This window comes from Scyliorhinus canicula, chromosome 7, assembly GCF_902713615.1.
Source record: "Scyliorhinus canicula chromosome 7, sScyCan1.1, whole genome shotgun sequence".
Lineage (NCBI taxonomy): Eukaryota > Metazoa > Chordata > Chondrichthyes > Carcharhiniformes > Scyliorhinidae > Scyliorhinus > Scyliorhinus canicula.
The window spans coordinates 24,755,300-24,782,559 of NC_052152.1; the positions used below are offsets into that span (position 1 = coordinate 24,755,300).

The following is a 27,260-nucleotide window of genomic DNA, read 5'->3' on the forward strand; positions in this document are numbered from 1 at the left end:
GGAGGTTACCCATCAGTATTCCTGAACAGCAAGCATTACAGTGGGCATCATAGTAAAGACTGATTCTATCTTCACCAAATTTCCTACATGCAATGAAGGCCCAAGCCAATTTTTCGGTTCTTACTCTAGGGACATTATTGAGGCAGACTGTAGCACCCCATTGCTGCCCTAGCGGAGTACAGGGACTTCAGTATCTGCAAGCTATGAGGAAAAGAAAGGCTAGGTTTCTCAAACCTAAATCACTAGTCAGAAAGAGGCTGATGAATACACTCTCATTCGATTAGAAAAGGAACTGGCTCAGATGTGATGCCCTCTGCAACTGAACAGCCTGGTAAAACTGTTGCCTTGCACTTGTTGAGTAGCCAAGTAGGTCAAGATTAGAAACTGTAGGGAACAAAGGAACTCCCTGCAGCAGACTGAAGATAGAAAAGGGGCAAAAATAAACCAAAGAGACATTTAATAAAGAGGCGTGTCCTCACCACAGATTTGAGAATTTCTCCACGTTGAATATGATAATATATTTATAACAATTGAGATAGAATAACTGGAGAAGTGTAATTTGAAGTAAAACAAACATTGATAAATAAAGACAACAATGGAGCAGCAAATTTAGCCTTTAGGTGAACATTTGAACAGTTATACCTGATACAGAAATGAGCACTTAGAAAAATGGGAAAAAACCAATTTCTCCAGAATATCAAAATTATTAGGGTTGGAAACAAAACAGGGCAATCCATCAAACTCCCTCTGCACATTTCTCAGTCAAACAATTTGGAAGATCTCTCAACTTTTTTTTTCATAAACTATAACATATGTACACATACACACCTATCTTCTAGGCCGTGGTTCTTCACTGCCCCACTTTTTTCCAATCACCAGGAAAGGAAATTTAAGTTCTATACCACATAACTACATCTTCTCCAATAGAAAAATAATTTGGGATATATAGTTGAACCTGCATGAAGGGCAGTGCAAATTCATTTAATGTTAAGAATGGGTTGAAAGCATGCTTCTGTGCTGCAAACGCAAGTTAATACTATGCAACACATATTTACAGAGAAATTAATATGAGATCACAGTAAAACATTAGAACACCATTATTTAGCCTAAAGACCAAAATGTGCATGAAATCGCTGCCTGCAGGAACATAGACAAAATCTCTTTAGAAAGTCATCACATTTTTCATTTTAACAGAAAATTATAACTAATCAACCAAAACAACATAATGCTTTCCCATTCTACTGATCCCAATTTGTTTTGGGAAGTGAGGGCAGTCACAATCCTAGCCTCAGAGCAAAAGAACAGGATAAAGTATGTCAAAAAAATCAACTTCACACATAAAAAGGTCAAGAAATGAACAATATTAGTTTGAATTGTTTACTGCTTCTTTCTCAAAAATGCTGGAAACTGCCCCATTATGCTCAGTCAGCTGGCAAAACATTGCTGCTTTGCACCATGGCCGGAGTAAACAGACAAGAGGATAGCAACTTTAAAAAAAAAAAATCAACAATTTTGGTCTATTGAAAAAATATCAGAAATCATCATCACAGAAGTGCATAATTCGCTTACTTGTAAGCTCTGGTTTTATCAAAAGTCTATTTGATATAGTTACATAATCCAATGGATATCTTCACAATAAATCCATGCTATAAAACAGGAGATGGTCTTCATGATGCATTGGCAGATAACACTTGGTCCAAAATCTCATCAACAACATCACTTTCATAGTTTATTTGCGCTAAGTCCAGTTCAGGTATAATATTGACCAGAAGCTGTCCAACCCCAATCCGCAGAGCCCGGAGTTTCACGCTGCAAGACATGAAATGGTCACACAATAACAACTGGGATTTGTTTGACAGTTCAGTCAAGCTTAGTGCAATGACAGCTGATATGATTGTCTTTATATTTTTCTTGCACAGATTCCTGTCGAAGGAATGCTTCCACACATGTACTGGAAGAATGCGACTATTAAACTTTCGTCTTTAAGGATTTTTTTTTTTTAAATCTAGTTTTGTATTTCAAAATGGCAAAAACTGCATAACATAGTTTGTTTATTTTTAGTGGTGCCAAACCAAAAAAGTAGTACATTCCACCAGACAAAATTTTAAGAATTGTGTGTATTAAAGTCCCCAGTGATTCTAGTGACAATATCAGCCACAATAAAGTTCAGCAGTATGGGAAGATAAGCATGCTTCTATAACCAGAACATTTTCAAATGTACAAAAAGTTATTTATTTCAATACTGAGGCGCACAGAGGGCTGAAGTTCTGTCAGTGTTCGGAGGGGTGTAGCAATTCGGGAACAGCTGCACTTTACCACCTTTCCCAGAAAAATGAGCCTTTCCCTTCAACATTCTGGTCAACGTTTCGAAGGTCAGGGACGTGGGGAACGCAAACCCACCGCCACTGATGGCAGGTCCCCCAGTTTAAGATAGATGAGAATTGCGCTTACTCGTCCCCATTTTCATTGGGACCGTGTGGTTTCTGACTCCATTAAACCCACGTCTCCACAGCCAAGGCATAGAGAAATCTGGAAGGCCAGGAAGAAATGCTGAAGGAAAACAAACGTACCGTATTCTTTTGCTGCTACGCTAGAAGCACCAAGCGCTGCAAGCAAATTTAGTATCGAGCAGGGGAGGGCAATAGAACTGAACTCCAGCAAAAGAGCCCCCTGCCTTCAACTTTAGCCTCCTGAGTTCAGTAAAGCACTTTAACATTTGCAAACTACACTATGAGCAGCCTCATCCCATCCGTGCTGCATACACAGGGCACTGATGTCAATGCCAAAAGGGACATCAGCCAAAAGGGCTACCACTCCCTGAATGTCCAAACCATCTGCAGATACTGTAAAAGGTTTGTACAGGTCTGTGCCTGCTCCACTGGAAGTTGCCATGATTCTATTATCATGTCTTTTGGTATGTCACCTACGACTCTCACCAACTTCTATGCACCACAGAAGGCATTCTTTCTGGTTGTATCACAGCTTGGTATGGATCCTGCTCCAAGACCGCAGGAAATTACAAAAGGTCATGAATGTAGCCCAATCCATCACGCAAACCAGCCTCTCATCCACTGACTCTGTCTACAATTCCCGCTGCCTCAGAAAGGCAGCCAGCATAATTAAGGACCCCACGCACTCTGGACATAATCTCTTCCATCTTCTTGCATCAGGAAAAAGACACCAAAGTTTGAGGTCATGTACCAACCGACATAAGAACAGCTTCTTCCCTGCAGCCATCAGACTTTTGAATGGACCTACCTTGAATTAAGTTGACCTTTTCTCTACACCTTGCTATAACTATAACATTATATTCTGCAGTCTCTCCTTCCTTCCCCATGTGCGGTATACTTTTCACTGTATACTAATACGTGACAATAATAAATCAAATCAAGTACAGGCACAGGAGCAGCAGCAGGCTGAAAAAGCTCAAGCCACCTGGATGGCACCAAGGCAGGGAGGAACCACAATGGAGAGTGCCTATGAGGAGGATGACTACGATGATGAGGATCCATCCCCCCGAGAGGTGTAAGTAAAAATGGAAAGGAAGAATGTAGTTTGGAAAAAAATCAACAGAGTAAAGTAAACATATAAAAAATATAGGTAAAGGAACATGAGGGAATATCAGAGTACTTTTAAAAGCTTGAAAAATAGCGTGCACACAAAAGGTCAAAGTTTGATAAAACTTGAGGAAAATACCAGGCATAGGAAAAGATCGTTAAGAAAGTTACTGTTTTTAAAATAAATAGGAAACAGCTGTCAATTATTTTAAGACGCATAGCGGTTTTTGAAACCTTTGAGAAAAAGGGAAACAAGTAATTTTTGGAGACATGGTAAGCTTAAACGATGAGGGCCTTGAGCAAGGTGTTAAACGGCTTAAAGCTAGCATGCATGGTGGAGGAAGTTTAAAAAAATGCGAATGGCTGGTTTAGCTCACCCGGCTAAATCGCTGGCTTTTAAAGCAGACCAAGCAGGCCAGCAGCACGGTTCGATTCCCGTACCAGCCTCCCCGGACAGGCGCCGGAATGTGGCGACTAGGGGCTTTTCACAGTAACTTCATTGAAGCCTACTCGTGACAATAAGCGATTTTCATTTCATTTTCATTTCATTCATTTTCAAATAGACAAAGACAGACACAGCTTAACGGTTTTTTTAGACTTTGAGCAGAATGCACCACGTGTTTTTGAAGGGTCTGGCAGTCGGGCATGTTGCGAAATCACGGTTTTAAATGTAACACATCTATTTTGTTAACCATGAGACAATGCTTTGTAATTGAGATGGGCTGGGGAGATGCGGGAACGCCAGATGCAAAAGTCAGAGAAGCAGGGGAGAGAGAGAGAAAGGGGGAAGAGACAGGCCAAGCCATTCGGTTCGAATGTATTCTTAGATTCGGTACGAATCAGCTCATCGGTCCCTGGGAATTGGAAGACCGAAGAATAAGAACAACCACAAGCTATCAAGACAGAAGAAAAATCGTCAAATAAAGCTTCTGAAGTCTGATAAACTCTTTTAAATACAAAGTAATTTGTGAAGATTTTGTAAAAGCAAATAAAAAGAGTAATTTTAAATTTAAACCTGAAATAGTGGTTTACCCATAAGGCTCAGCTAGACATCCTCAACAGATCCAGACCACATTGAGTGGTGAGTTAGAATTCTTCCTTGTAGATTTGGGATCCTATAATAACTTGAAATATAGTTTGAAATAGATTAGTTCCCATCTGGTATCAGCAAAGAAGTCTAAGGGGTAGAAGACCTTAGAGTGCCCAACTAGTTAACAAGTTATAGGATATAGTAATTCAGAAAGGATTAATATCATTAGTCTTAACGAAAGTTGACCATAGAAACAGAGGCTAAACGGAACAGGGTCAGTTACCTTGATGTGACCAAGAGATAATGTTAGGTGAGGATGCAGCTGGCCTTGAGCTTTGTAGCTCTTTTGAGAAAAGACCACAAACTTAAGGAAAAAGCAGAGGCACAACCTTCCAGGCGACGGAGACACTTTTGCATCCGGCTCTTTCCGAATATCCATTTCTGACTTCGGTGGGATTTCACAGTCCTCAGCATACAGTCATGCGAGAGTGCCTTTAAGAATTGGATGTTTTAGAAATGTACCTTTAACAAATGAAGCTGATCATATTACTGAAGTAATGTCAGAGGGTGGGGGGAGCTGAGCTGAGCTCACTGAATTGGCTAGACAACATTTGAAAGTTGCACAAAAAGTGTGATGAAACGGGTAGCGGACAAGAAATCCAAAGTTCGTAGTTTTGTCAGTGGGGATAAAGTTTTCGTGTTGTTACCAGTGGTAGGTGAGCCTTTAAAAGCTAGGTTTTGTGGACCGTATCAGATTGAAAGGAAATTAAGTGAGGTGAATTATGTGGTTAAAAACACCAGATAGAAGGAAGACTCACCGAGTGTGTCATGTGAATATGCTTAAAAGGTACTTTGAAAGGGAAGGAGAGAAAAAGGAAGTTTTAATGATTCTAACTCAAAATGACAAACCAAATCCAGATGACTGTGAATTTGACTTACCTCAAATTAAATTGGTAAATTGGGATAAATTGTTAAGTTACCTTCCAGAGGAAAAACAAACTGACCTGAAAGAGTTATTGGTATCACATGGGCAAGTTTGTAGAGATAAACTGGGAAGTACTAAAATGGCTATACATGATGTAGATGTGGGAAATGGTGTTCCGATCAAACAACATCCATAGAGACTTAATCCTTTAAAATTGGCACAGGTTAACAGAGAGATGGAGTGTATGCTGAAAAATGGCATAACTGAAGTGGGTTGCAGCCAATGGAGCTCATCCATAATTATGGTACCTAAACCAGATGGTACCCAACGGTGGTGTGTGGACTACAGAAAGGGGAATGCAGTTACAAGAACGGACTCATACTATCCCACGTTTGAAGGATTGGATTGAGAAAGTGGGACAATCTGCTTTTATTTCTAATTTCCAGACATGGAAAGAACATTTAAATCATCGTATGGAGTTCTTCGATCGACTTCAGGAGACGGGTTTGGGTTTGGGGATGAACCTACCAAAAGTGAATTTGGAGAAGCCCGAATCACTTTTCTTGAGGAGTTTCTGATACCCTCAAGACGAAGGGAAATAATGCGATTTCTTAGCACGATTTCTAGGGCAGCAGGGTAGCATGGTGGTTAGCATAAATGCTTCACAGCTCCAGGGTCCCAGGTTCGATTTCCGGCTGGGTCACTGTCTGTGTGGAGTCTGCACGTCCTCCCAGTGTGCGTGGGTTTCCTCCGGGTGCTCCGGTTTCCTCCCACAGTCCAAAGATGTGCGGGTTAGGTGGATTGGCCATGCTAAATTGCCCGTAGTGTCCTAATAAAAGTAAGGTTAAGGGGGGGGTTGTTGGGTTAAGGGTATAGGGTGGGTACGTGGGTTTGAGTAGGGTGATCATGGCTCGGCACAACATTGAGGGCCGAAGGGCCTGTTCTGTGCTGTACTGTTCTATGTTCTATGAGTGGATTTGATCGAACCTTTGTGCAAAAGTTTTGTGGCGTGATTACTCCACCGATGGACTTGCTAACGAAACGTCAAAAATTTCAATGGACAGCGGACTTTCAACAGGCATGTGACTGCCTGAAAGCTGTGATAACCGATGCTCCTGTATTGGAGAATTGCAAGGGGCTCTGTGGTCACATTGAACTAAAGTATTGGATTCTAAAGAGAAATGCCGAGGAGTAGTGAAATGGATGGATTGTGCAAAGACTTTGTTCAAAGAGACTGTCAATCGAGAAGGATTTCGGTTGGAGGAAGAAGAAGAAAAATGGACTATAATATTGAAATGAAAATGAAAATCGCTTATTGTCACAAGTAGGCTTCAAAAGGAGTTACTATGAAAAGTCCCTAGTCGCCACATTCTGGCGCCTGTCCGGGGAGGCTGGTACGGGAATGGAACAGTGCTGCTGGCCTGCCTTGGTCTGCTTTCAAAGCCAGCGATTTAGCCCCGTGCTAAACCAGCCCCACATCTACATCATGCATATCCATAATCGAACTGATGTCAATGCCGAGAGGGACATCAGCCAAAAGGGCTACCACTCCCTGAATGTCCAAACCATCTGCAGACACTGTAAAAGGTTTGTGCATCTGTGCCACTGGAAGTTGCCATGTTTCTTTTATCGTCAGGGATTCTGGGCTGCCAAGAATATTTCGAACCCCCCCCCCCCACCCCCCACCCCCCCACCGGTACACGGCTGGATACTTGGAGATAAGAGCTACCCCTGTGACATCCCCAGAGAAGGTACAATGAGGGCCATTTTTAAACAAGAACAGGCCATTGGCCTTCTAAAGATGAGGTTAAGGTGCCTGGACTACTCAGCGGCATCAGTACAGTGTGCGCCTGAGTCTTCAGAAAGATTGTGATCTGCTGCATGCTCCATAATCTTGCACTGAGCAGGTTGGTTCAGGACTCAGAAGACACGGAGAAATGTGGTTCCTCCTCAGATGAGGAAGACAATGAGGAGGAAGAAGCATTACTTACCTACGAGGAGAGTGAGCTGGAAGACCAACATGGTCCCAGAGATGAGGGAGGGGTTGCCGCTGCACACACTATGATGAGTCCCCCCTAAAGGATGCCATTATCACCAGAAACCTTTGCATACAATGGCACGTCATGTGATGGGGCCATACCGCAAAGTTGAAAGTTGCCCGGGGGTCAGAGGAGGTGCTTGGCTACATCAAAGGAAGGATCCTGTGATCCAAGCTGGCAGAGGATTGATAAATCACATGGATGCACAGCTCAAGACAGCTAGGATGATAAAGACTTTGGACTGCATGGACACATTAAATTCTGTACATTTATTACACATATTTGTTATTTCCCAGAGATTAAGGTTTTTATAATAATCTTTATTATTGTCACAAGTAGGCTTACATTAACACTGCAACAAAGTTACTGTGAAAATCCCCTTATTGCCACATTCCGGCGCCTGTTCAGGTATACACAGAGTGAGAATTCAGAATGTTCAATTCATCTAACAGCACGTCTTTCGGGACTTGCGGGAGGAAATTGGAGCACCTGGAGGAAACCCCGCAGACGGAGAACGTGCAGAGTTCGCACAGACAGTGACCCAAGCCAAAATCGAACCTGGGATCCTGGTGCTGTGAAGCAACAGTGCTAACCACTGTGCTACCGTGCCTCCCATTTTGCTTGCTACATTTTACACATTCTATTTCTTACTTAGCGCAACTAAATTTATCTTTAGTAGTCATGGAGTTGTCCAGAAAAGAGTAAAAAACACGTTTTATTTACTAGAAGAATGTATTTCCAAGTAAGAGTCTCAGTCGTGACGATTCTGCAGCTCGGCTCCTACCTGGGCCAGTTTTTAAGGTACCGAGTTACCTATCCTGCTGATGAGCCTCCGCCCCTCAGTGGGGGAGCTCGTATGCCACGAGGTGGACGGGGAGATTAATTGGGTCATCCTTGTGCATCTCGTGGGGGTTAGAACATTATCTAAAACACCAAAGGGAGCCATAACAGCAGTAACCGACATTGCGTCCTCTGCCCTTGGATAGTTACGTGATGTGAATTTTTTTTAAACGTTCGTTGGATCGGGCATCGTTGGCAAAGCCAACGTTTGTTGCCCATTCTTTCAGATTAGTGAAGAGTCAGTGGCATTGCTGTGGGACTGGAGTCACATGTAGGCCAGGTCAGGTAAAGATGGTAGATTTCCTTTCCCAGAAGGATATGAGTGAACCAGATGGATATGACAATCGACGATAGTTTCATGTTCATCATTACTGAGATTAGCTTTATATTCCAGACTTTATTAATTGAATATAAATTTAAACCACCTGCCATGGTGGAATGTGAACCCGTGTCGCCTGAGCATTAGCTTGTGTCTCTGGATTACTAGTGACATTCTTGGTGGTGGTGCTCCATTTTTTTGCCAAAGGAGGTGGTGGAAGGCTGCTCAATTCCCAGACTATATTGCTGTGTGTTGTGGAGGTTAGCTTTGTTGTCCAGAGACCTGCTGGGGGGCCCACTGACTGGATGGGCTGTGGTGCTGGGGCTCAGCTGCCATCCCCTCCAGCCACTGATCCACCACCCACGAGATCACCACACACACACAATGACTGCAGCTCCTCTGCCACTACAGCAATGGAGCCACTGACACATGCAGATCTTGCACCACTTGCATGAGGTTTTGCTTCGCCTGCATGCACTGTATGTGCTGTCAAGTGGCGATCACCATTACATTTGGCCACTCATGTGGGTGCTGACGTGCTCCCCAACCAGGATATTTGATCTCATGGCAGCGTCTGACTCCTACAATCAGAGTGCATGACTTCACAATATCTCAAGAAACTTTATGAGTATTTAATTGGAGGTCCCAGTAATCACTTCCAAAATATGGAGGCACTCTGGAGACCTTATCTCACTTGGACTTGGAGCAAGACTGCCACTACCCTCCCCAAATCAGGGTGTGCAGTGACACCGCTGTCTCAACCTCAAATTTCTACGGTACACTGGTGTCACCCTTCAGTGAGCCCTCCCCAATCTATCTTCCCACCGGTGACTGCTGCCTCGTGAGGTGCTGCCGGCGCACCCTCTGACAATGGAACTCCTTTCCGGTGAGTGGAGAGATTCCAGATGATGGATCTGGGGGAGAAACAGAAGACAATCATGAGCTGAGGTCTTGCACATCATCCACACTCCCAGTGACCTTCTTATCCAATAACCCCGGACCTGCTGGCTCAATTCATTGTGTGGCTAGTGAGAGGGGTGGCAAGCCATATCCCTAGTTGCCCAGGTTGTATGGGCAAGAGGGCTATGGAGGAGATTTCAAGGCTTCCTCGTAGTGCCTCTCGGGGTAGGCCAGGGGGTCCTTAGTTTGCTACATCCTCTTAGAGGTTGGAATGCTTTGAAATGGTTGCTGTGGGTCTGCAAGGGTCTGAATTGGAGTGGAGTGCAATAGGTGATTTATGCTGCTGTGTTCAAAGGCTGGTGCTGCAGAAGTGGTAAGATAGTGTAGAGTGGCAAAACTGGCATAAAACAATTAACCCATTAATATGCAAAGGAAAATTCAATGAGCCAGCTCACATTAGAACATTTATCAGCTAGCAACAAAAAAATGTACTTACACTTAATGGCCAGAAAGGAACTCCAGCAGCACGACAGGCCTTTCCCAGGATTATGTATTGTTGCTGGGCCGTTTTGATCCCTCTGACGCACTGGAGAGAAGGAACACGTCTCCATCTCAGATGTCTTCTGACCTGAAGGCAAGCCTGAACCTAATCTTGGGTTCAAAAATGCACCCTCAACCTGCCTCCTCCCAAAATTTGTGAAAACGCTTCAAGTCTAGCCGGGTTCATGCAGTTTGCCAGTCACGATGTGACCAGCCCATGTTTCGAGAACCCTTGGGGGATGAGAAAAACATTAGCCATGATTGAATGGCAGAGCAGACTCGATGGGCCGAGTGGCCTAATTCTACTATGTCTCATGGACAAAAATTACACTGAGTATGTATGTATGTTAAATATAAGAGCTCCTTGAAAGTAACCAAATTTAAAATGCTTCATGATTTGTGCAAAGTAGTAAATGTTGACGTTTAAAACAATTTTTCCAAAGGTTTTTCTGCCCCCAATCTCTGCACTGAGAAAAATGAAATGTAAAATTCAGTCTTACTTCTCAAATATAATCAGTTAGAAAAGTAATTTTGAAAACGGAATTGTAAAATGCCAGTGTTGCCATGTCACTGGACAAAACTATAAATAATTCTTCAATATTTCTACCAATTTTAATATCCAATATTTCACAGTAACTTCATTGAAGCCTACTTGTGACAATAAGCGATTATTATTATCACCTCCAGCTGCTGAAACCGGAACTCCCACTTTCATAAACACAAAGTGGGAAATGGCTTTAAACCAACATTAACTGGGTGGCCGCAAGCCAATAATGTGTTTTACACCTGCCGAATATTCCTCCCCATTGAAGTTGGGAGTAAAACAGAATGCCAACTGACTGCCAGAGATCAATTTACATCATCCTGATCCCGTCTTCCTCAGGTTATTTCATAATTCCATAGCCGGTGCTTTGGCATGAGGCACTGCACATCCATCTTGCCTCACCTTTACCGACTTCCCCTTCTTCATTATCAAATCCCCATCTTTAAATCCCTCTAGTCACGCTCCATCATACGCAATAAACAACCAGCCCTTTACTTCAATTTGAAATTGTGCAGGGATTTTTTTCTAATTTCAGGCCCAATGTAAAGATTTTAAATAGTTAAATTTTCCCTGCCCCCACAAGCTCAAATATTTTACCTGGTACTACTGTCTGGAAGATTACTCTGTTGTGCTTCAGTGGCTTCACGCTTTAAACGATCCACTTCTTTGGAAAGATTTGCACATTTGAACTTGACTGCATCGTTTTCACTTTGTAGCCGTTCAGCCTTTGTTGAGAAGGGAGAGGAGAAAAAAAAACTTTGTAAAGATTCCTCCCAAATGCAACACACTATAGCCCTTATTTTTGGAAGAGTGCTAAAGCCTGCACATGCAGTACAGCGGGAAAGTCCAAACATTCGGAGACGGGGAGAGATTGGGAAATCAGACAAGGGGAACAGCACATCCAACTTTCCATCCATCAGTACAAGTGAGACCGCACTGTTTAGAGGGCAGTCCGGCAACAAAGCTGAAGCTAAAAAGGACATCAAATTCTATGAAATCTTGGCGCGAAATTCCAAGCAGGAGACAGTGCCAGATTGTAACAAAAAAGCCAAAACAATTGAATCAACACTTTGCTAATTGCAACAAGTGTCTGCCTCCCTCAAGCACTTACACACTTGGTGTAATAGAGCCGGAAGCAAAACCTTCACATGCATCCATTTCATAGATTTTTCATAGATTTTACAGTGCAGGAGGCCATTCGGCCCATCGAGTCTGCACTGGCTCTTGGAAAGAGCACCCTACCCAAGGTCAACACCTCCACCCTATCCCCATAACCTAGTAACCCCACCCAACACTAAAGGCAATTTTGGACACTAAGGGCAATTTATCATGGCCAATCCACCCAACCTGCACATCTTTGGACTGTGGGAGGAAACCGGAACACCCTGAGGAAACCCGCGCAGACAGTGACCCAAGCCGGAATCGAACCTGGGACCCTGGAGCTGTGAAGCGATTGTGCTGTCCACAATGCTACCGTGCTGCCCCGTAATCCACCCGACATTCTGAAGAATAAACTACTTCCATTTCCCTACATAGACCAAAGTGTCTCTCACGCTTGTTCTGCTGAATTAAACTGGATGCTATGATTATAATTACATTTGTTTGCATTTTGATTATAGCAATAATTCTAGGCTCAATGGAAAAGCAACACTCTTCTAGTTTCAGTATTGCTGTTAGATGAATGCACATTTACTTACTGGCACAAATGGAACCTATGCAATTGTAGGAATTGTGTCTGTCTGAATATGTATCATTGTTGCAGCCGGAGGAAATGTCATTTCAACCAAGGGCAGTGCAATGCGAATACAAAATGGGCTTCCAATTGAATGGCCGTGCTGGACTAGTGTCTAAGAAAGAACCGGATTGAGACTATTCAAAACTGAGCTTTAAAGAGGAAGACTGCGAGAAAACAAGACGGAGAGCAAGAAATAAGAGTTTGTAAGTGAGCAAGGTTCATTGTTCACATCCTGTGTCATGCAGTCAAATCCAGAATCACGAGGTAAAGAATACTGTTGGAATCCACTCTTCGATCAGTCCTCCAAGTATGAAACATCAAGAAACATAATTAAGCATCAGTTGAGATCACTGAATCCATTTAGATTGTAAGTACTGGAGACATCTGCTCCAAGAACTAGCTGCACCCCTAGCCATGCTGCTCCACTACAGCAACAATACTAACATCTTCCTAACAGTATGGAAAATTGACGGCTACGTTCTGCTCCCTAAAAGCAGGATAAATCCAATCCAGCCTATTACTGCCCCATAAGTGGGCTTTCAATTGTCAAAGTGATAGAGGTGATTGCACCTACTTAGCAATAAACAGCTCACTCAATTTTAAGCTTAGATTCGGACAGGATCATGCGGCTCGAAACCAAGCATGGACAAAGAGGAGAATTCCAATGGTGAGGTGATAGTGACTGCCCTTGACAGTAAGGCAGCATTTGACATGGGTGTGGCACCAAGGAGCCTTCATAAAATTGAAGTCAATGAGAACCAGGAGGGACGTCGCCACTGACTGGAGTAACACCTAGCACAAAGCAAGATAGTTGTGGTTGTTGGAGGTCAATCACAATCAAGTCATCAGCTGAGCTACCACCGCTTCACATTCACGGCATCACCATTGCTGAATGATCCACTGCCAACACTCTGGGAATCACCATTGATGAAAAAATTAACTAGACCAGCTAGGTAAATACCTTGACCACAAGAGAGTCAGAGGCTGGGTATTGTGTGCCAAGCAATTCAACACCTGACTCTCAAAGTCTTTCTACCATCTGCAAGACATAAGTAAGGAATGCGATGGGATGCTCCTCACTTGCTATGATGTATGTAATAATAATTTTTATTGTCACAAGTAGGCTTACGCTAACATTGCAATGATGTTACTGTGAAAAACCCCTAGTCGGCACATTCCAGCACCTGTTCTGGTATACTAAGGGAGAATTCAGAATGTCCAAATTACCTAACAGCACGCCTTTCAGGGTTTGTGGGAGGAAACCGGAGCACCTGGAGGAAATCCACGCTGACACGGAGAGAATGTGCAGACTGTCATGCAAGTGCCCCTTTAAGAAATGATTTTGTCTTATCACATGGCTTCAGTGATGTCATTGTGTGGGGGGAGCTGGTCTGTGGGAGTTGGTTTTTGCTTTCGTTTTTGAGTTGGGAGCTGGCTGTGGCTCTGAGTTTTACTTTCGCTTTGAGTTTTAACTGGTTTTGTACTGCACAGGTTGAACAAAAGTGTCTCTATCTGCATTTTAAAAGCTGTTTCCAGATTACTTGATAACTTAAAAGAGTAACTGTTTTCCGGAAGGAATTCAAATCTGCTGTTTTGGAAAGGAAACAAGAGTATGCATACGAAGACTTGAAGACAGTAAGAGTGCCATATGCTGGGCCATGCCTTTGAAAAAGAGGTTTGTTGGTTTATGGGATCTTGTTATGAAATTGGAACAGTTAGAGGGGGGAATTTATTAAGGGTTATACATAGAGTACTGTAGCTGAGTGGGGTATTTATGTTTGTAGTTGATAAAAATGTTTACTGTGTGTGTTTATAAAAATGTTAACTAAATTCGTAGAATAAACCTTGTTTTATTAAAAGCAGCCCAAGACCTCTGTTGAATAACACCTGAAGGACAGGCCCTTGTGCTCATCGTAACCAAAATTAATAAACAGTTGTAGGTCAGGTGAACTCCATGAAATACATTGGAGTTTTCTAAACCCTGGCCCATAACAAGACTCTGCACAGACAGTGACCCAAGCCAGGAATCAAACCTATGACCTTGGAGCTGTGAAGCAACAGTGCTAGCCACTTGTTCTACCGATATAGATCAAGGCGTCTGATACCATCCAGGACAAAACAATCCAAGCAATCCACTACATTACATTTACTCCACTACATTACATTCACTCCCTCCCATCACCAGCGACAGGATTGCAGCATGTACCATCCAGCAGCCCCTCGACAGCAACCTTCTCAGATAGTACTGCCAAGCCTGTAGCCTCCCATCACCTGAAAGGGCACGGGCAGATGATGCATGGGAACACCACCTGATACAATATTCGTGGCATCCTCACTTGGAAATACATTGCTATGCTATTTGGCCAACATCCTGACATTACTAATCAAATAGCAGTGGGAGCACAAGGCTGCTGCTCTCCTGCTCAAGGGTAATGGAGTATGGCCAATAAAACGTTCAACTTTTCAATGATGCCCAGAGCCAATGAACAGATTTTAAAAATTGACAGTTTAGTGTTATTATGTCTCCAGTCTGAGCAATGCATCAGTAACAAGAAACCGTAAACAAAGAATTAGCACAAGCATCATAAAAGGGAAGGTTACAAGGAGTTGCTCTTGTACCAGATTGTGAATTCGAATGCTTTGTCAGAAATGGCTTTTAAATCTGAAACAACCACAATATTTACAGATGCTAATAAACATGGAGGAAAAAAAGGTAAAGGATGCAAGAAATGAAATGAACTCGGCCGCAATAGATGGATATACAATGTACCAAACAGGGATGTTTCTGCAGTGAAAGTTACATAATTCTATAAATTAAAATTTTCAAAGAAATCATATTAATATTTACATTCATCTCAAGGAGTAACCACACTGGATGACCCACGTGCAAAGTGCTCCACCTGATTACAAATATTTGTTATGGACAAAGTGATTAATGCACTAACATTCTTCCCTCATGGTAAAGCTTGCAAACGTTTGCGCATTTGTATATCTTTGTTACTTACTTCCTCCTTGCATTGATCTCGCTCAGACTTGCAGCTCTCTAATTGTCGGAACATACTGTCCAACTGCAGAACTAGCTCATCGTCATTTTTTGCCAAATGATCATTTTCTTTCAGATTACAAGCGAAACACTCAAACTTTAAATTCTCCAATGTCTGGCACTGTTGCTTGAATCTTTCCAGTTCCTTTAGTGCCAGGTCAAATCGGGTTGCCTTTTCCTCGTCACCAAGCTTGCAGAAATCCTCCATGATTTCCGTCTTGCCCCCAATAATAAAGTCAGACTGGGTCCACTGATGGCAGCTCTCTGTTTTGACATGGCACTGACGTCGCAAATTTCCTAGCTCTTTTTCTATCTGTTCACATTTTGTCTTATAGTGATCCTTCTCTTCGGTCATGGCTTTTAGCAAGCATTTCTGCGTGCTCACTTCCTTGGTATCTGGCAAACTTTGAAGCGTGTCATCGCAGCCCTGCCGTCCGTGTTCTTTCTGATCAGTGGTGCCAGTGGCGAGGTGCCGTTTTTCAGATGCAGTGCCCTCTTCCTTGACAGAAATCGTTGAGTTCTCAGTTTGTGTACCTGTAGCTTTTCCTTCATAATCGCTGATGAAGACAACATCATTGCAGTCGTCAGTCTTATCCATACTCGGTCTATGCTCACGTTTTACTTTTGACAAGTCAAAAGTTGCAATAGGCCTTGGTGTGCTTTTTTCATCGATAAGGATGACATCCTCTTCAAACGACGCATCATTAAAGGTCTCCCCGTTCACAGAGCTGCTCAAAGTCACTCCTTCGTCTAATTTTGGCTGTTTTGGATTTGAACTTGCACCCTCATAGTTAAGTATTCGTTTAGAGCTAAAAAAAAAGACACAAAATGTTAACTTTAATGTGCATAGCAACTGCAGCTGTATGTAATTTTTAATCACTCACCAGTATTTGTAGGATGCAAGGAATTTTGATGGAAACACGAATTCTCATTTTCGTAAGTATCTACATTTTATATGCACATACTTTAATCTCCCTTCATATGATTTCTTCAAGTTGTAAGTTATTCTAATTTTCCTCTCTTGTAGCTGTTTAGGTGTTGTTCCACAGCTACCTTTTGTTACCTTGTGCGAGTTTGAACAGTTGTTAATAGGATACAAAACCGTTCACATTCAAACTCAAATCAGGGACGGCGCAGTGGTTAGCTCTGCTGCCTCACAGCACTGAGGACTCGGGTTCAATTCTGTGGCATTTTGTGCCTTCACATTGTTACTTGAAAATGTTTTCTAATTGTTTTGACTTCCCATGGTTCGATCCCGGCCCCAGGTCACTGTCCGCGTGGAGTTTGCACATTCTCCCCGTGTTTGCGTGGTCACAGAAACTCCAACACGCCCTCAGTATTGCACTGGAATGTCAGTCTCGATTTTTGTGCTCAAGTCTTGGGGAGTAGAATTTGAACCCAGAACCCCCTCAGACACAAGACAGCTACCAACTGGAGCCATGGGTGACACCCGATGGGATAGCAATCATGAACAGCGAAGGGACTGAACTTTGGTGTTCCCAAGTGATGTTTCTATTCAGTCGCAGGGAAGTACAAATTTAAAATTCTACATTTGGTGAAGTTACCTCAAATTATTTTCAATCATAGTTTAAGTAGTTAATTACTTGCTCAAGGAAGCAACCAAGTTCTCAAGAGATCTACATTATACTTACCCCAAGCAAAGAAACTTCGTGAAGTCACATCTAACAGTATCAAAACAATATTGGGATCACGTGTGCAGTCTCTAAAATCGTTATGTCATAGTCTTCCATTTGGTTCAATAAAATTACTGTTTTAGCTGGGTTTTATATTTTTTATCATTAAAATAGCTAACCTTGTAACGTGGGCACATACCAATTCCAGTCAGGCAAACAGAAGAGAACGAATGTGCTACTGTTAGGAACTGGATATTCAGAAATGTGCAATACCAGCTTAGCATAGCAGACAATCCAACCACACTGTTGCACGAAGACAAACTTCAAAATCATAAGATGTTTACATAAAAATCACGAGTTGCTTTTTAAAAAATAAACACAACCCGAGCTAGGTTGGTTTTTCAAACCTTATTGTGTCTTTTTAAATCCCCAACAGGTCAAAATTCTTTACAAAAATTAAATATATTACTGCATTCGGAAATGCTTTTGCATTATATTTTTAAAACTTCTGATTCTCCACACGTTAAAGGAGAATCTGGTCTCCCACTACATAGAATGATAGGACAGCACAGCTGTCGCAGATTTATTTCCCATTTATTTTACTTTGTCGTTTTCATTTTGATCCATGGATATTTAATGGACATATACCTTCAAGTCAAGCAGAGGATGGAATTCAAAAGTTGCTAAATAGTACACTGTGCTATTGGAGATTTAGCTTTTGAACAGCGGAACTCTTCTGGCACCCAGGGATCGGAGGGATTCAGTCTGATTGGCTGGTGGACAATGAATTAGCGAAAGGCCATACTCTGCCTGGCGACAGGTGATGTTTACGTCCTACCCGTGTGTGATGGTTAAGAGAACCCATGAAGGGTCAGTCAGGTACTGGGTACATAGAGAAGCTGAGTGTGTCGTCTCTCTCTTTCTCAAAAAATGCTGCCTGAACTGCCATTTTCCGAACCTGCATAGAGGTTTTGAGACTTTGATGAATCTACAGTGAAAACCATTAGACTGAAAGAAGAAACCTCTAACTGAAGGTCTAAATTGAAGAAAGGAAGACATCCGTTTTACTTATTTTTCTTCACACCCCTCTTCCAACATCGAGGGCCAAAGGACCTGTTCTGTGCTGTACTGTTCTATGTTCCCCTCTGGGTTTGTGTGTAGAGGGTGGGGCGATTTAAAAATGGGGGGGTAGGAACTAGATAATAGTTAACCAGTTGTATTTTGTTTATTTACTCATAGTTATTGTTATTAATAAAAAATATCAAATTTACAAACCTTGTGACTATAGTTATTGGTCAGGAGTGTGAAGGAATACTCTCCACTTGCCATGAGTGCAGCTCAAACAACACAAGAAGCTCAACACCATTCAGGATAAAGCAGCCCGCTCAATTGCTCCTCCTTCCACGAATATTCAAACACTCCACCACCAACAAACAGTGGCAGCCATGTGTACCATCTACAAGGTGCACTGCAGTAACTCACCAAGGTTCCTTAGGCCAATGATTGTCAAACTCGGGGGTGCGACCCAAGGGTGGGTCGCAAGTGGGTGTCAGGAGAGTCGTGGAGCCGCCCTTCGCGGCGCCCCGATCACACAAATCCACACGCAGCAGCTGAGTTTCAATGACGCCGGCTGCAAGTGGCCTTCAAAATGGTCGCAAACATGGAAAAAATATGCGGCCGCATTGATCGGGCGCGCATGCGCAATGCGGCCACTTTTTTTTTTTTTAAACGGTCGCAGCTTTTTCTTTTACAAGTTTGTGGGAGGTTTTATTGATTTTATTCATTTATTTTAGTCATTTAATTTTTTTTTCATTTATTTTATTCATTTTTTTTACAAGTTCAGGGGGAGGGTTTTATTTCATAAAATTTTACAGGAAAATAATGCAGAACTTTGGACAGATGGAAACTCCATACTTTCCGACACCAGAAGGCATCACCTTCATCCAACAGGTTCCATTGGAGGAACGTGTACGAGGGCCAAAGGGACCCAAAACCATTTTCTCCATTTTTGTCAGCAGCAAACAAGGCAAGAGAAAATGGTCGGCCGGCGTGGGCCGCGCAGGTCGGCCGGCGTGGGCCACGCAGGTCGGCCGGCGTGGGCCACGCAGGTCGGCCGGCGTGGGCCACGCAGGTCGGCCGGCGTGGGCCACGCAGGTCGGCCGCTTGGTAAAAATGGTTCCCGGACAAAAGTTTGAAGAACACTGCCTTAGGCAACACCTTCCAAACCCACGACCACTACCATCTAGAAGGACAAGAGCAGCAGATACCTGGGAACCCCACCACCTGGAAGTTCCCCTTCAAGTCGCTCACCATTCCACCTTGGAAATATAGCGCCGTTCCTTCACTGTTGCTGGAGCAAAAGCCTGGAACTCCCTCCCTAACAGCATAGTGGGTGTACCTACACCTGATGGACTGCAGCAGTTCAAGGCGGCAACTAGGGTTGGGCAATAAATACTGGCCTAACCAGCGACGCCCACATCCCATAAATGAATTTTAAACATCTTGGGCACGGATTTCAAGAGTTGAAGGCCACTCCACCATTGAAAATTCTGCAAAGTTAAGTCAAAGAAATGCACCTCTTATTGTCCCATTAGTGTTCGGGAGAGGTTGACATGGGTCCCTGGCCCAACCGATTTCCATTATTGCTGATCCACTGCTCTCTGGCCATTAGCTCAAGCGATGCACTGAGCACAAACTTTTCAAAACACAGCAGGTTGGTTGGGCAGTCTTGCCCAAGCTACTTTTGTTCCAGCATTGCAATAATGAGAGAGAAGAGTAGGGGGGAAATGGAAGGGAGGGACGGACAATAATCACTTCTCAGGGAGGGGTTGCATCGAGGTGATGCCAATTGTCCATCATGGGTTTAACAAAAGGATAAATTCTCGGTTCTCCAACCAGTACCACAAGTTTGTATATTGGTCAAGTGTTGCCGGACATACAAAATAGGAACAGGAGGAGGCCGCCTAGCCTGCTCCGCCATTCATTACGATCACGGTTGATCATCCAAATTAATAAACTGACTTAAACGGCTGCACATCAGACAGCTCCATCTCGGGAATGAAGATATCAGCAATTTAAATCTCGATAACGGGTTGTTTTTGATGTACTAAAATGGCACAAAAGTTGGAGAACAGTACACTCCCCGGGAGGAATGTGATTGGAAGCCAATTGTTGCTAGGGGGGCCTAATTGGTCGTGTATGTCAACCCCCAAGCTAATGAGGAACTAACCAAGTGTGTACGTCTATAAAAGAGGTTAACTGCCGTTGTACCATTGAGAAGGTGACCATGAGCACTGCGGAGTGCCTGGCTTTCTCACAAAAATTTTCACTTCAGGGAGTGGCGAATTTAATGAGCCAAAAAAAAAAAGAAGGGATTTGGGAGTACTAAGGAGGCGAGGGATCCGGGTGGGAGATATGGAATCGTGAGTGGAGTATTGAAAGAGCCATCGGTGGTGTTGGTAAACGTGTATGCCCCAAATTGGGATGATGTAGGTTTTATGAGGGGGTTGCCGGGAGCGAACCCGGATTTGGCCACACACCAGTCGTTCATGGGAGGAGATTGTAACAGTGTCCTAGAGCCGAGGGAGGATAGGTTGAGCCCCAGGTCAATGGGTGGGGCACGAATGGCAAAGGGGCTGGGAGTGGGGTTATGTAGAGGATGGGTATGGTGGATCCATCTGGGGGAAAGTCGTGAGTCGGGAGATTTTGGTTGGGGTGGAGGGAGCATAGTATGCGGGGATAGTTATCTGGGACCATGCACCTCACTGGCTGGAGTTCCGGTTTCGATTGAGACGAGAGCAGAGGCCGGGGTGGAAATTTGACTCGGGGGTTGTTGGCAGATGGAGGTTTTTGTGATACGGTGCGAGAGGCGATTTAGGAGTATGTGAAGTTGAATCAGAATGGGTCGTGTCGGCTGCCATTGTTTGAGAAGCACTGAAGGTAGTGGTCTGGGGGGAAATTATTTTGTTTAAGGCTCGAGCGGTTACGGAAAGGACGGAGGAACATGACCATCGAGTGAGCGAGTTACTGGAGGTGGGCAGGCAATATTAGAGGGTGCCCACCATGGAGGATCTGGCGAGGAGGAAAAGGTTGCAGGGGCAGTTTGACAGGCTGACAATGGGGACGGCAGTAGGACAACTGTACAGGGCAAGAGTGGTGCAATATGCATATGCGGAGAAGGCGAGCCGCATGTTGGCACACCAGCTGCAGAGGCAGATACGGACTGAAGATACGGACTCAGGCTGGAGATGTGGTGTCGGAGCCAGGGAGGATAAAAGAGGCGTTCAGGGAGTACTACCAGGGAATTTACGAGGCGCACCTAGGGGCAGAGGAGGGGGACATGGGGCAGTTTCTGGACGAGCTGGAATTTCCCCAGGTGGAGGAAGCAAAGAGGCAGGCGTTGGAGGAGCCCCTGGGGCTGAGGGAACTGCTGGATAGTATCAGGGGTATGAAGTGGGGGAGGCCCCTGGGCCGGATGGGTACCCGGCAGAATTTTATGAGGAATTTGTGACGGACCTGGCACCACATCTGTTGGGGGCATTTAATGAAGCACTGGAGAAGGGGGAGTTGCCAGAGACATTGACGCAGGCAGTAATCACACTAATCCCAAAAAAGGGTAAGGACACTGTGGAATGTGGGTCGTATAGGCCCATATCACTCTTGAACACGGATGTTAAAGTATTGGCTAAGTTACTGGCGGGAAAGATGGAGAATTGTCCGTCAATGGAAGGTTAGTTCCTTATAAATGGCATAGGTCTATTGTTTTGTATAAATAGGTGGGCAATCAGCTAAGATAGCCATAATAGGTTCAAGAAACCCAAGAGAATCTTTGATTGATGGCCTGGATGGAACTTGGAGAGAAAGAATGCTGTTCTGAACAGTTGCAGCAGAAGGCTGTGGAAATAGATCAGGAGGATCATGAAAAGCGGATGGAGGCGGCGTCATGTAAAGACACCAGTTTGGGAGCACTGGTAATGGCACCTCTGCCGTTCTCGCCGGCCCGATACTCCCCACGTCCAGTGGTAGTGGCGGCTTTGAGGATCTGGGGGCAATGGAGGAGATACAAGAGAGTGGAGGGAGCATCGATTTGGACCCTGATTTATAATAACCACAGGTTTGTACTGGGTAGGCTAGATGGCGGATTCCGGAGTTGGCAGAAGGCAGGAATTAGAAGGATGGGGGATCTATTTATAGACGGGAGCTTTCCCAGCTTGAAAGCTTTCGAGGATAAATTTACATTGCCAGCAGGGAATGGTTTTAGGTATTTGCAGGTGAGAGACTCCCTGAGAAAACAGGTGCCGGCCTCTCCGCTGCTGCCGCCACGGAGGATACAGGATAGCGTAGTCTCCAGTACCTGGGTGGGGGAGGGGAAGGTATCGGATGTTTACCAGAAGCTTTCGGAGGCAGAGGAAACCCCAGTAGAGGAGCTTAAGGGCAAGTGGGAGGACGAGCTAGGAGGGGAGATAGAGGCGGGTCTATGGGCGGATGCCCTCAGCAGGGTTAATACATCCTCATCATGCGCCAGGCTTAGCCTGATACAATTTAAGGTAGTCCACCGGGCAACATGACAGTGGCCAGGATGAGTAAGTTCTTCGGGGTAGAGGATAGGTGTGTGAGTTGCGCGGGAAACCCAGCAAATCATGTCCACATGTTTTGGGCATGCCCGAAGCTTAGAGGGTTTTGGCAGGATTTTGCTAAGGCAAAGTCCACGTTGCTAAAAACACGGGTGGTGCCGAGTCCAGAGGTAGCGATCTTTGGAGTGTCGGAAGATCCGGGAGTTCTGGGGGGAACGAGGCCGACGTCTTGGCCTTTGGTAGCCCAGAGATAGATCTTGTTAATGTGGAGGGACTCGAAGCCCCTAAGTGTAGAAACCTGGGTTAGTGACATGGCTGGGTTTCTCAGTCTCGAGAAAATAAAGTTCGCCTTAAGAGGGTCACTGTTAGGGTTCAACTGGAGGTGGCAGCTGTTCGTCGACTTTCTCGGGGAAAATTGAAATGCAGTATTCCGGGGAGGTGGGGTTGTCACTGAGACAAGCTTTTGATAAGGGTTCTAAATAAATGTCCCTAACAGAAGAAAAATTGCTTTGTTAATGCAAGTATTGCTTTTGCCTGTTTGTACAAGTGGAACGAGAGCTGCATGTTAATGCAAACTGTTATTTAATGGGAACTAGTGTGTTAAGGTCAAGAAAGGGGCAGCACGGTAGCATTGTGGATAGCACAATTGCTTCACAGCTCCAGGGTCCCAGGTTCGATTCCGGCTTGGGTCACTGTCTGTGCGGAGTCTGCACATCCTCCCCGTGTCTGCGTGGGTTTCCTCCGGGTGCTCCGGTATCCTCCCATAGTCCATAGATGTGCAGGTTAGGTGGATTGGCCATGATAAATTGCCCTTAGTGTCCAAAATTGCCCTTGGTGTTGGGTGGGATTACTAGGTTATGGGGATAGGGTGGAGGTGTTGACCTTGGGTAGGGTGCTCTTTCCAAGAGCCAGTGCAGACTCGATGGGCCGAATGGCCTCCTTCTGCACTGTAAATTCTATGAATTCTATGAAAACTGTATGCAATCTATTATTTTTAGGGTTGAAGTTTAAATATTGTCTTTTCTTTTAATAGGGTTTGTTTAAAAAACAAACAAGCCCTATTTCTTATATTATCACTCCTGGAACAAATTGATTGTTCCACACCACATTAAAACTTTAAAATGTTATGGCATCTGGTCGAGTCTCTTAGCCACTGTTGAGAGCTGACCAGGCATCCATAACAAGGTCCACTGTACAATTATGAAGTGTGCTCTGATTACATCAATAGTATGCAAAAATGGTACCAACCTTAAGCCATTAGAAGGTGGAGTCGACAACGATTTGACTTCCATAATTTGAAGATTAGTCAGAGGTGAGGTTGAAGCAGTAGATAAAGCTGTTTCCAGGCTGGGTGTAATGTTCAATGTATTATCTCCATTGACCACCCACTTAGTGAGGCTCCGAGTACTTGAAGTCACTTTTGTGGTTTCAGGAGAATCTAGTTCTCTTGGCAATACGGCCTGAATGTTCTGCAATATAAAATTGTGTATTGTCAACTTAGCTCCAGGCCATAATTATGGCTTAAACAGATAGCTTTTAAATTGACAGGCAAAAAAAACCTTAAAAGCAATTGCTTTCGCATTAATCGTACCCATGCAGGAAAAACATCAAGTTACACCAGATGAAAAGAAGTCTTGAATTCCATCACCACTTTGATAAACAAAGCTAGTGCAGCAAAGTGCCACAATGTTGAAAATTACACAGTTTATTCCTCTAGAGTGTCAACAAGTCAACACAGCCAGCCCATCGCACAAGAATAGATTAGGAATAAGCAGTGTGTCCCATATTAAGGATCGATAATCACAAAATTAACCAAGTGCCTCAAGAAATCGGTAACACATTTTGCTGAAAAAATATATTTTGTCAAAGCTTGTCTTCTTGTACTCATCAAGACAACCACAAGAATATCAATGCCAGGAGGAACAATAACTTTATACTATATGTGAAGTGTGTGCAGATTGGTTGGCAAGTGGACACTGATTGGTCGAGACGTTGCCATGCAGAATGCATCAGTTAACTGCCAAGCATCGTTTGAAAATTTAATTATAGGATGCGGCCTTCTCCAGCTAGGCCAGCATTTATTAGCCATCCTTAGCTGCCCATCAGCTTTTGGTGAGTTGCCTTCTTGAACCCCTATATAGTCCACGTGTTGCAGGAAGGGAGGTCATTGATGAAGCAGCTGAAGACGGTTGGGCCTACGACACTACACTGAGGAACCCCTGCAGTAATGTCCTGGAGATGAGATGATTGACCTTCAACCACCACAACCATCTTCCTTTGTACCAGATAGGACTCCAAACAGTGGAGGATTTCTCTCTTTCCTCCCCCCCCCCCCCCCCCCCACCCACCAAATTCTTTTTTTCTCCAATTTAGAGGCAACTTAACGTGGCCAATCCACCTACCCAGCATACCTTTGTGGGGGTGAGACCCATGCAGACATGGGGAGAATGTGCAAACTCTTCACGGACAGTGACCCAGGGCCAGGATCAAACCTGGGTGAAGCAGCCGAACTAACCACTGCGCCACCATGCCACCCAATCAAATGCTGCCTTGATGTCAAGCTCAGTCATTCTAATAATGTAATTCTACTTAAAAAAAATTAGAGTACCCAATTCATTTTTTCCAATTAAGGGGCAATTTAGTGAGGCCAATCCACCTACCTGCACATCTTTGGGTTGTGGGGGCAAAACCCACGCAAACATAGGGAGAATCTGCAAACTCCACAGTGACCCAGAGCCGGGATCGAACCTGGGACCTCGGCGCCGAGACAGCAGTGCTTACCACTGCGCCGCAGTGCTGCCCTCTGTTCGGGTACACTGAGGGAGAATTTAGAATGCCCAAATTACCTAAAAGCACGTTTTTTTGGGACTTGAGTGTGGAAACCGGAGCACCCGGAAGAAACCCACGCAGACACATGACGCAAGTCAAACAGCTTTAACAAGAGTCATCCAGACTCGAAACGTTATCTTCGTTAATACAAAATTTGTCATATCTTATTTGATGAGGAAAAAAAATCAGTAAGTCTGATAGGAGATTACTTAGACAATGGCTTGTTACTGCTTTTGAGAATTTGATAAGATTGGTCAGTTTCAGCTAATTCCTCAGGTTGCACGGGGGTCTTGACTAAAGACCTTCTAAAGACTAGAAGTACAATGAAGGCAGAGTTAGAGACGGCAGCATGTAATCGAGCAACAGGCACCAGATGGTCAGAGACTTGATTCCAGTCTGCCTGTAGTTCGTTGACCTTGTCCATGCTGGTGGTCAGGGTAATACAACTTGCTTCAGTGATCCTGGGGAATTAGCCAGAGTTCCTGTATCCGGTTGCTGCTCAGTGACTTTTGTTGGGAAGTGATATGTGCCTATTGGATAATGGCAGGAATCAGTTTCACTGCAATGTTTTTTAGATGCATGGTGCTCAAAAAATGCCTCTGTTCGTACAAGAATGTTTCGGAGAGACACTGGCCACACACGAATTAGTGCGTTGCTGCATGTTAAAGATTCAATAACTGTACCTTTTCCTGTAGCTTTTGTTGCAATTTTGCCTGTTCCTGCCGAAGAGCATTAGCTTCCTGAGTATATTTCTGTATGATGTTCTGCAGGTCTGCATTTTGCTGTGAATCAAATAGGCACAAAGAGTCCTCTTATTTTTTATTCCCAGCCCCAATTTATTTTAGCTCCATCCTACTCATTGCTGCTCACATCTTCTTTGCCTTCAGCAATATCGTTAAGATAGGTTTATCAATAAAAGCATGTTAACGGAGGATAGATACAAGTATCACTAAAGTTAGTCATTTGCAGCCTTGACTGCAAACCAGCCGTTTTGTGGTTTTAGGGCGACTTAATGACAGCCACGGGTCTGTACTTGGTGTTTCGAAGGATGAGGCCGGGGGGATCGTATTGAAATTTACAGGATACTGCGAGGCCTATATAGAGTGCACATGGAAAGGGTGCTTCCACTAGTAGGAAGAACTAGAACCAGAGGGCACAATCTCAGACTAAAGGGACTTTAAAACAGAGATGAGGAGCTGTATGTGTTAATGGTGACTGGATGTTTTTTTTAAATAATTTTTATTGGGATTTTTTACAGAAAATATAAAAATATAGCAACAAGTATAGCGCCAAGCAGTAATATGCAACTAACAGCCCCATAACACGCACAATTCCCCCCAAACCGTAACATCCCATGTATCACACTCCCCCCACCCCAACAAGAGAACTTAACCATAAATTAAAATTAAATAAATCAAATTTAAATAAAATAAGCAAACATAATAAACGTCCCCTCACCCCCCACGTTGCTGCTGCTACTGTCCCAGTACCCTATCGTTGAGCCAGAAAGTCGAGGAACGGTTGCCACCGTTTAAAGAACCCTTGCACCAATCCTCAGGGCGAATTTGACCTTCTCAAGCTTAATGAAGCCCGCCATGTCATTGATCCAGGTCTCCACGCTTGGGGGCCTCGCGTCCTTCCATTGGAGCAAAATCCTTCGCCGGGCTACTAGGGACGCAAAGGCCAGCACACTGACACACCTATCTTCACCCCCAAAGAACCTACTCATCCTTGTCCCAGTCATGCAGTACC

The 27,260-nt window shown here is 44.1% G+C and overlaps 1 protein-coding gene across 2 annotated transcripts in view; it reads right to left on the reverse strand.

Moving 5' to 3' along the window:
* Window positions 1–440: 440 nt before the first annotated feature.
* The window catches only part of morc3a (MORC family CW-type zinc finger 3a), an 87,506-nt gene continuing 60,686 nt past the window's right edge, over window positions 441–27,260 (reverse strand). For both annotated transcript variants that reach the window (XM_038801569.1, XM_038801570.1), the window contains 5 exons: window positions 26,192–26,290; window positions 23,928–24,148; window positions 15,435–16,281; window positions 11,292–11,419; window positions 441–1,809 (listed from right to left, as the gene is read on the reverse strand). In XM_038801569.1, the coding sequence (XP_038657497.1) occupies window positions 1,668–1,809; window positions 11,292–11,419; window positions 15,435–16,281; window positions 23,928–24,148; window positions 26,192–26,290 (1,437 nt within the window). In that variant the 3' untranslated portion in view covers window positions 441–1,667. The remainder of the gene's footprint in view (window positions 1,810–11,291; window positions 11,420–15,434; window positions 16,282–23,927; window positions 24,149–26,191; window positions 26,291–27,260) is intronic.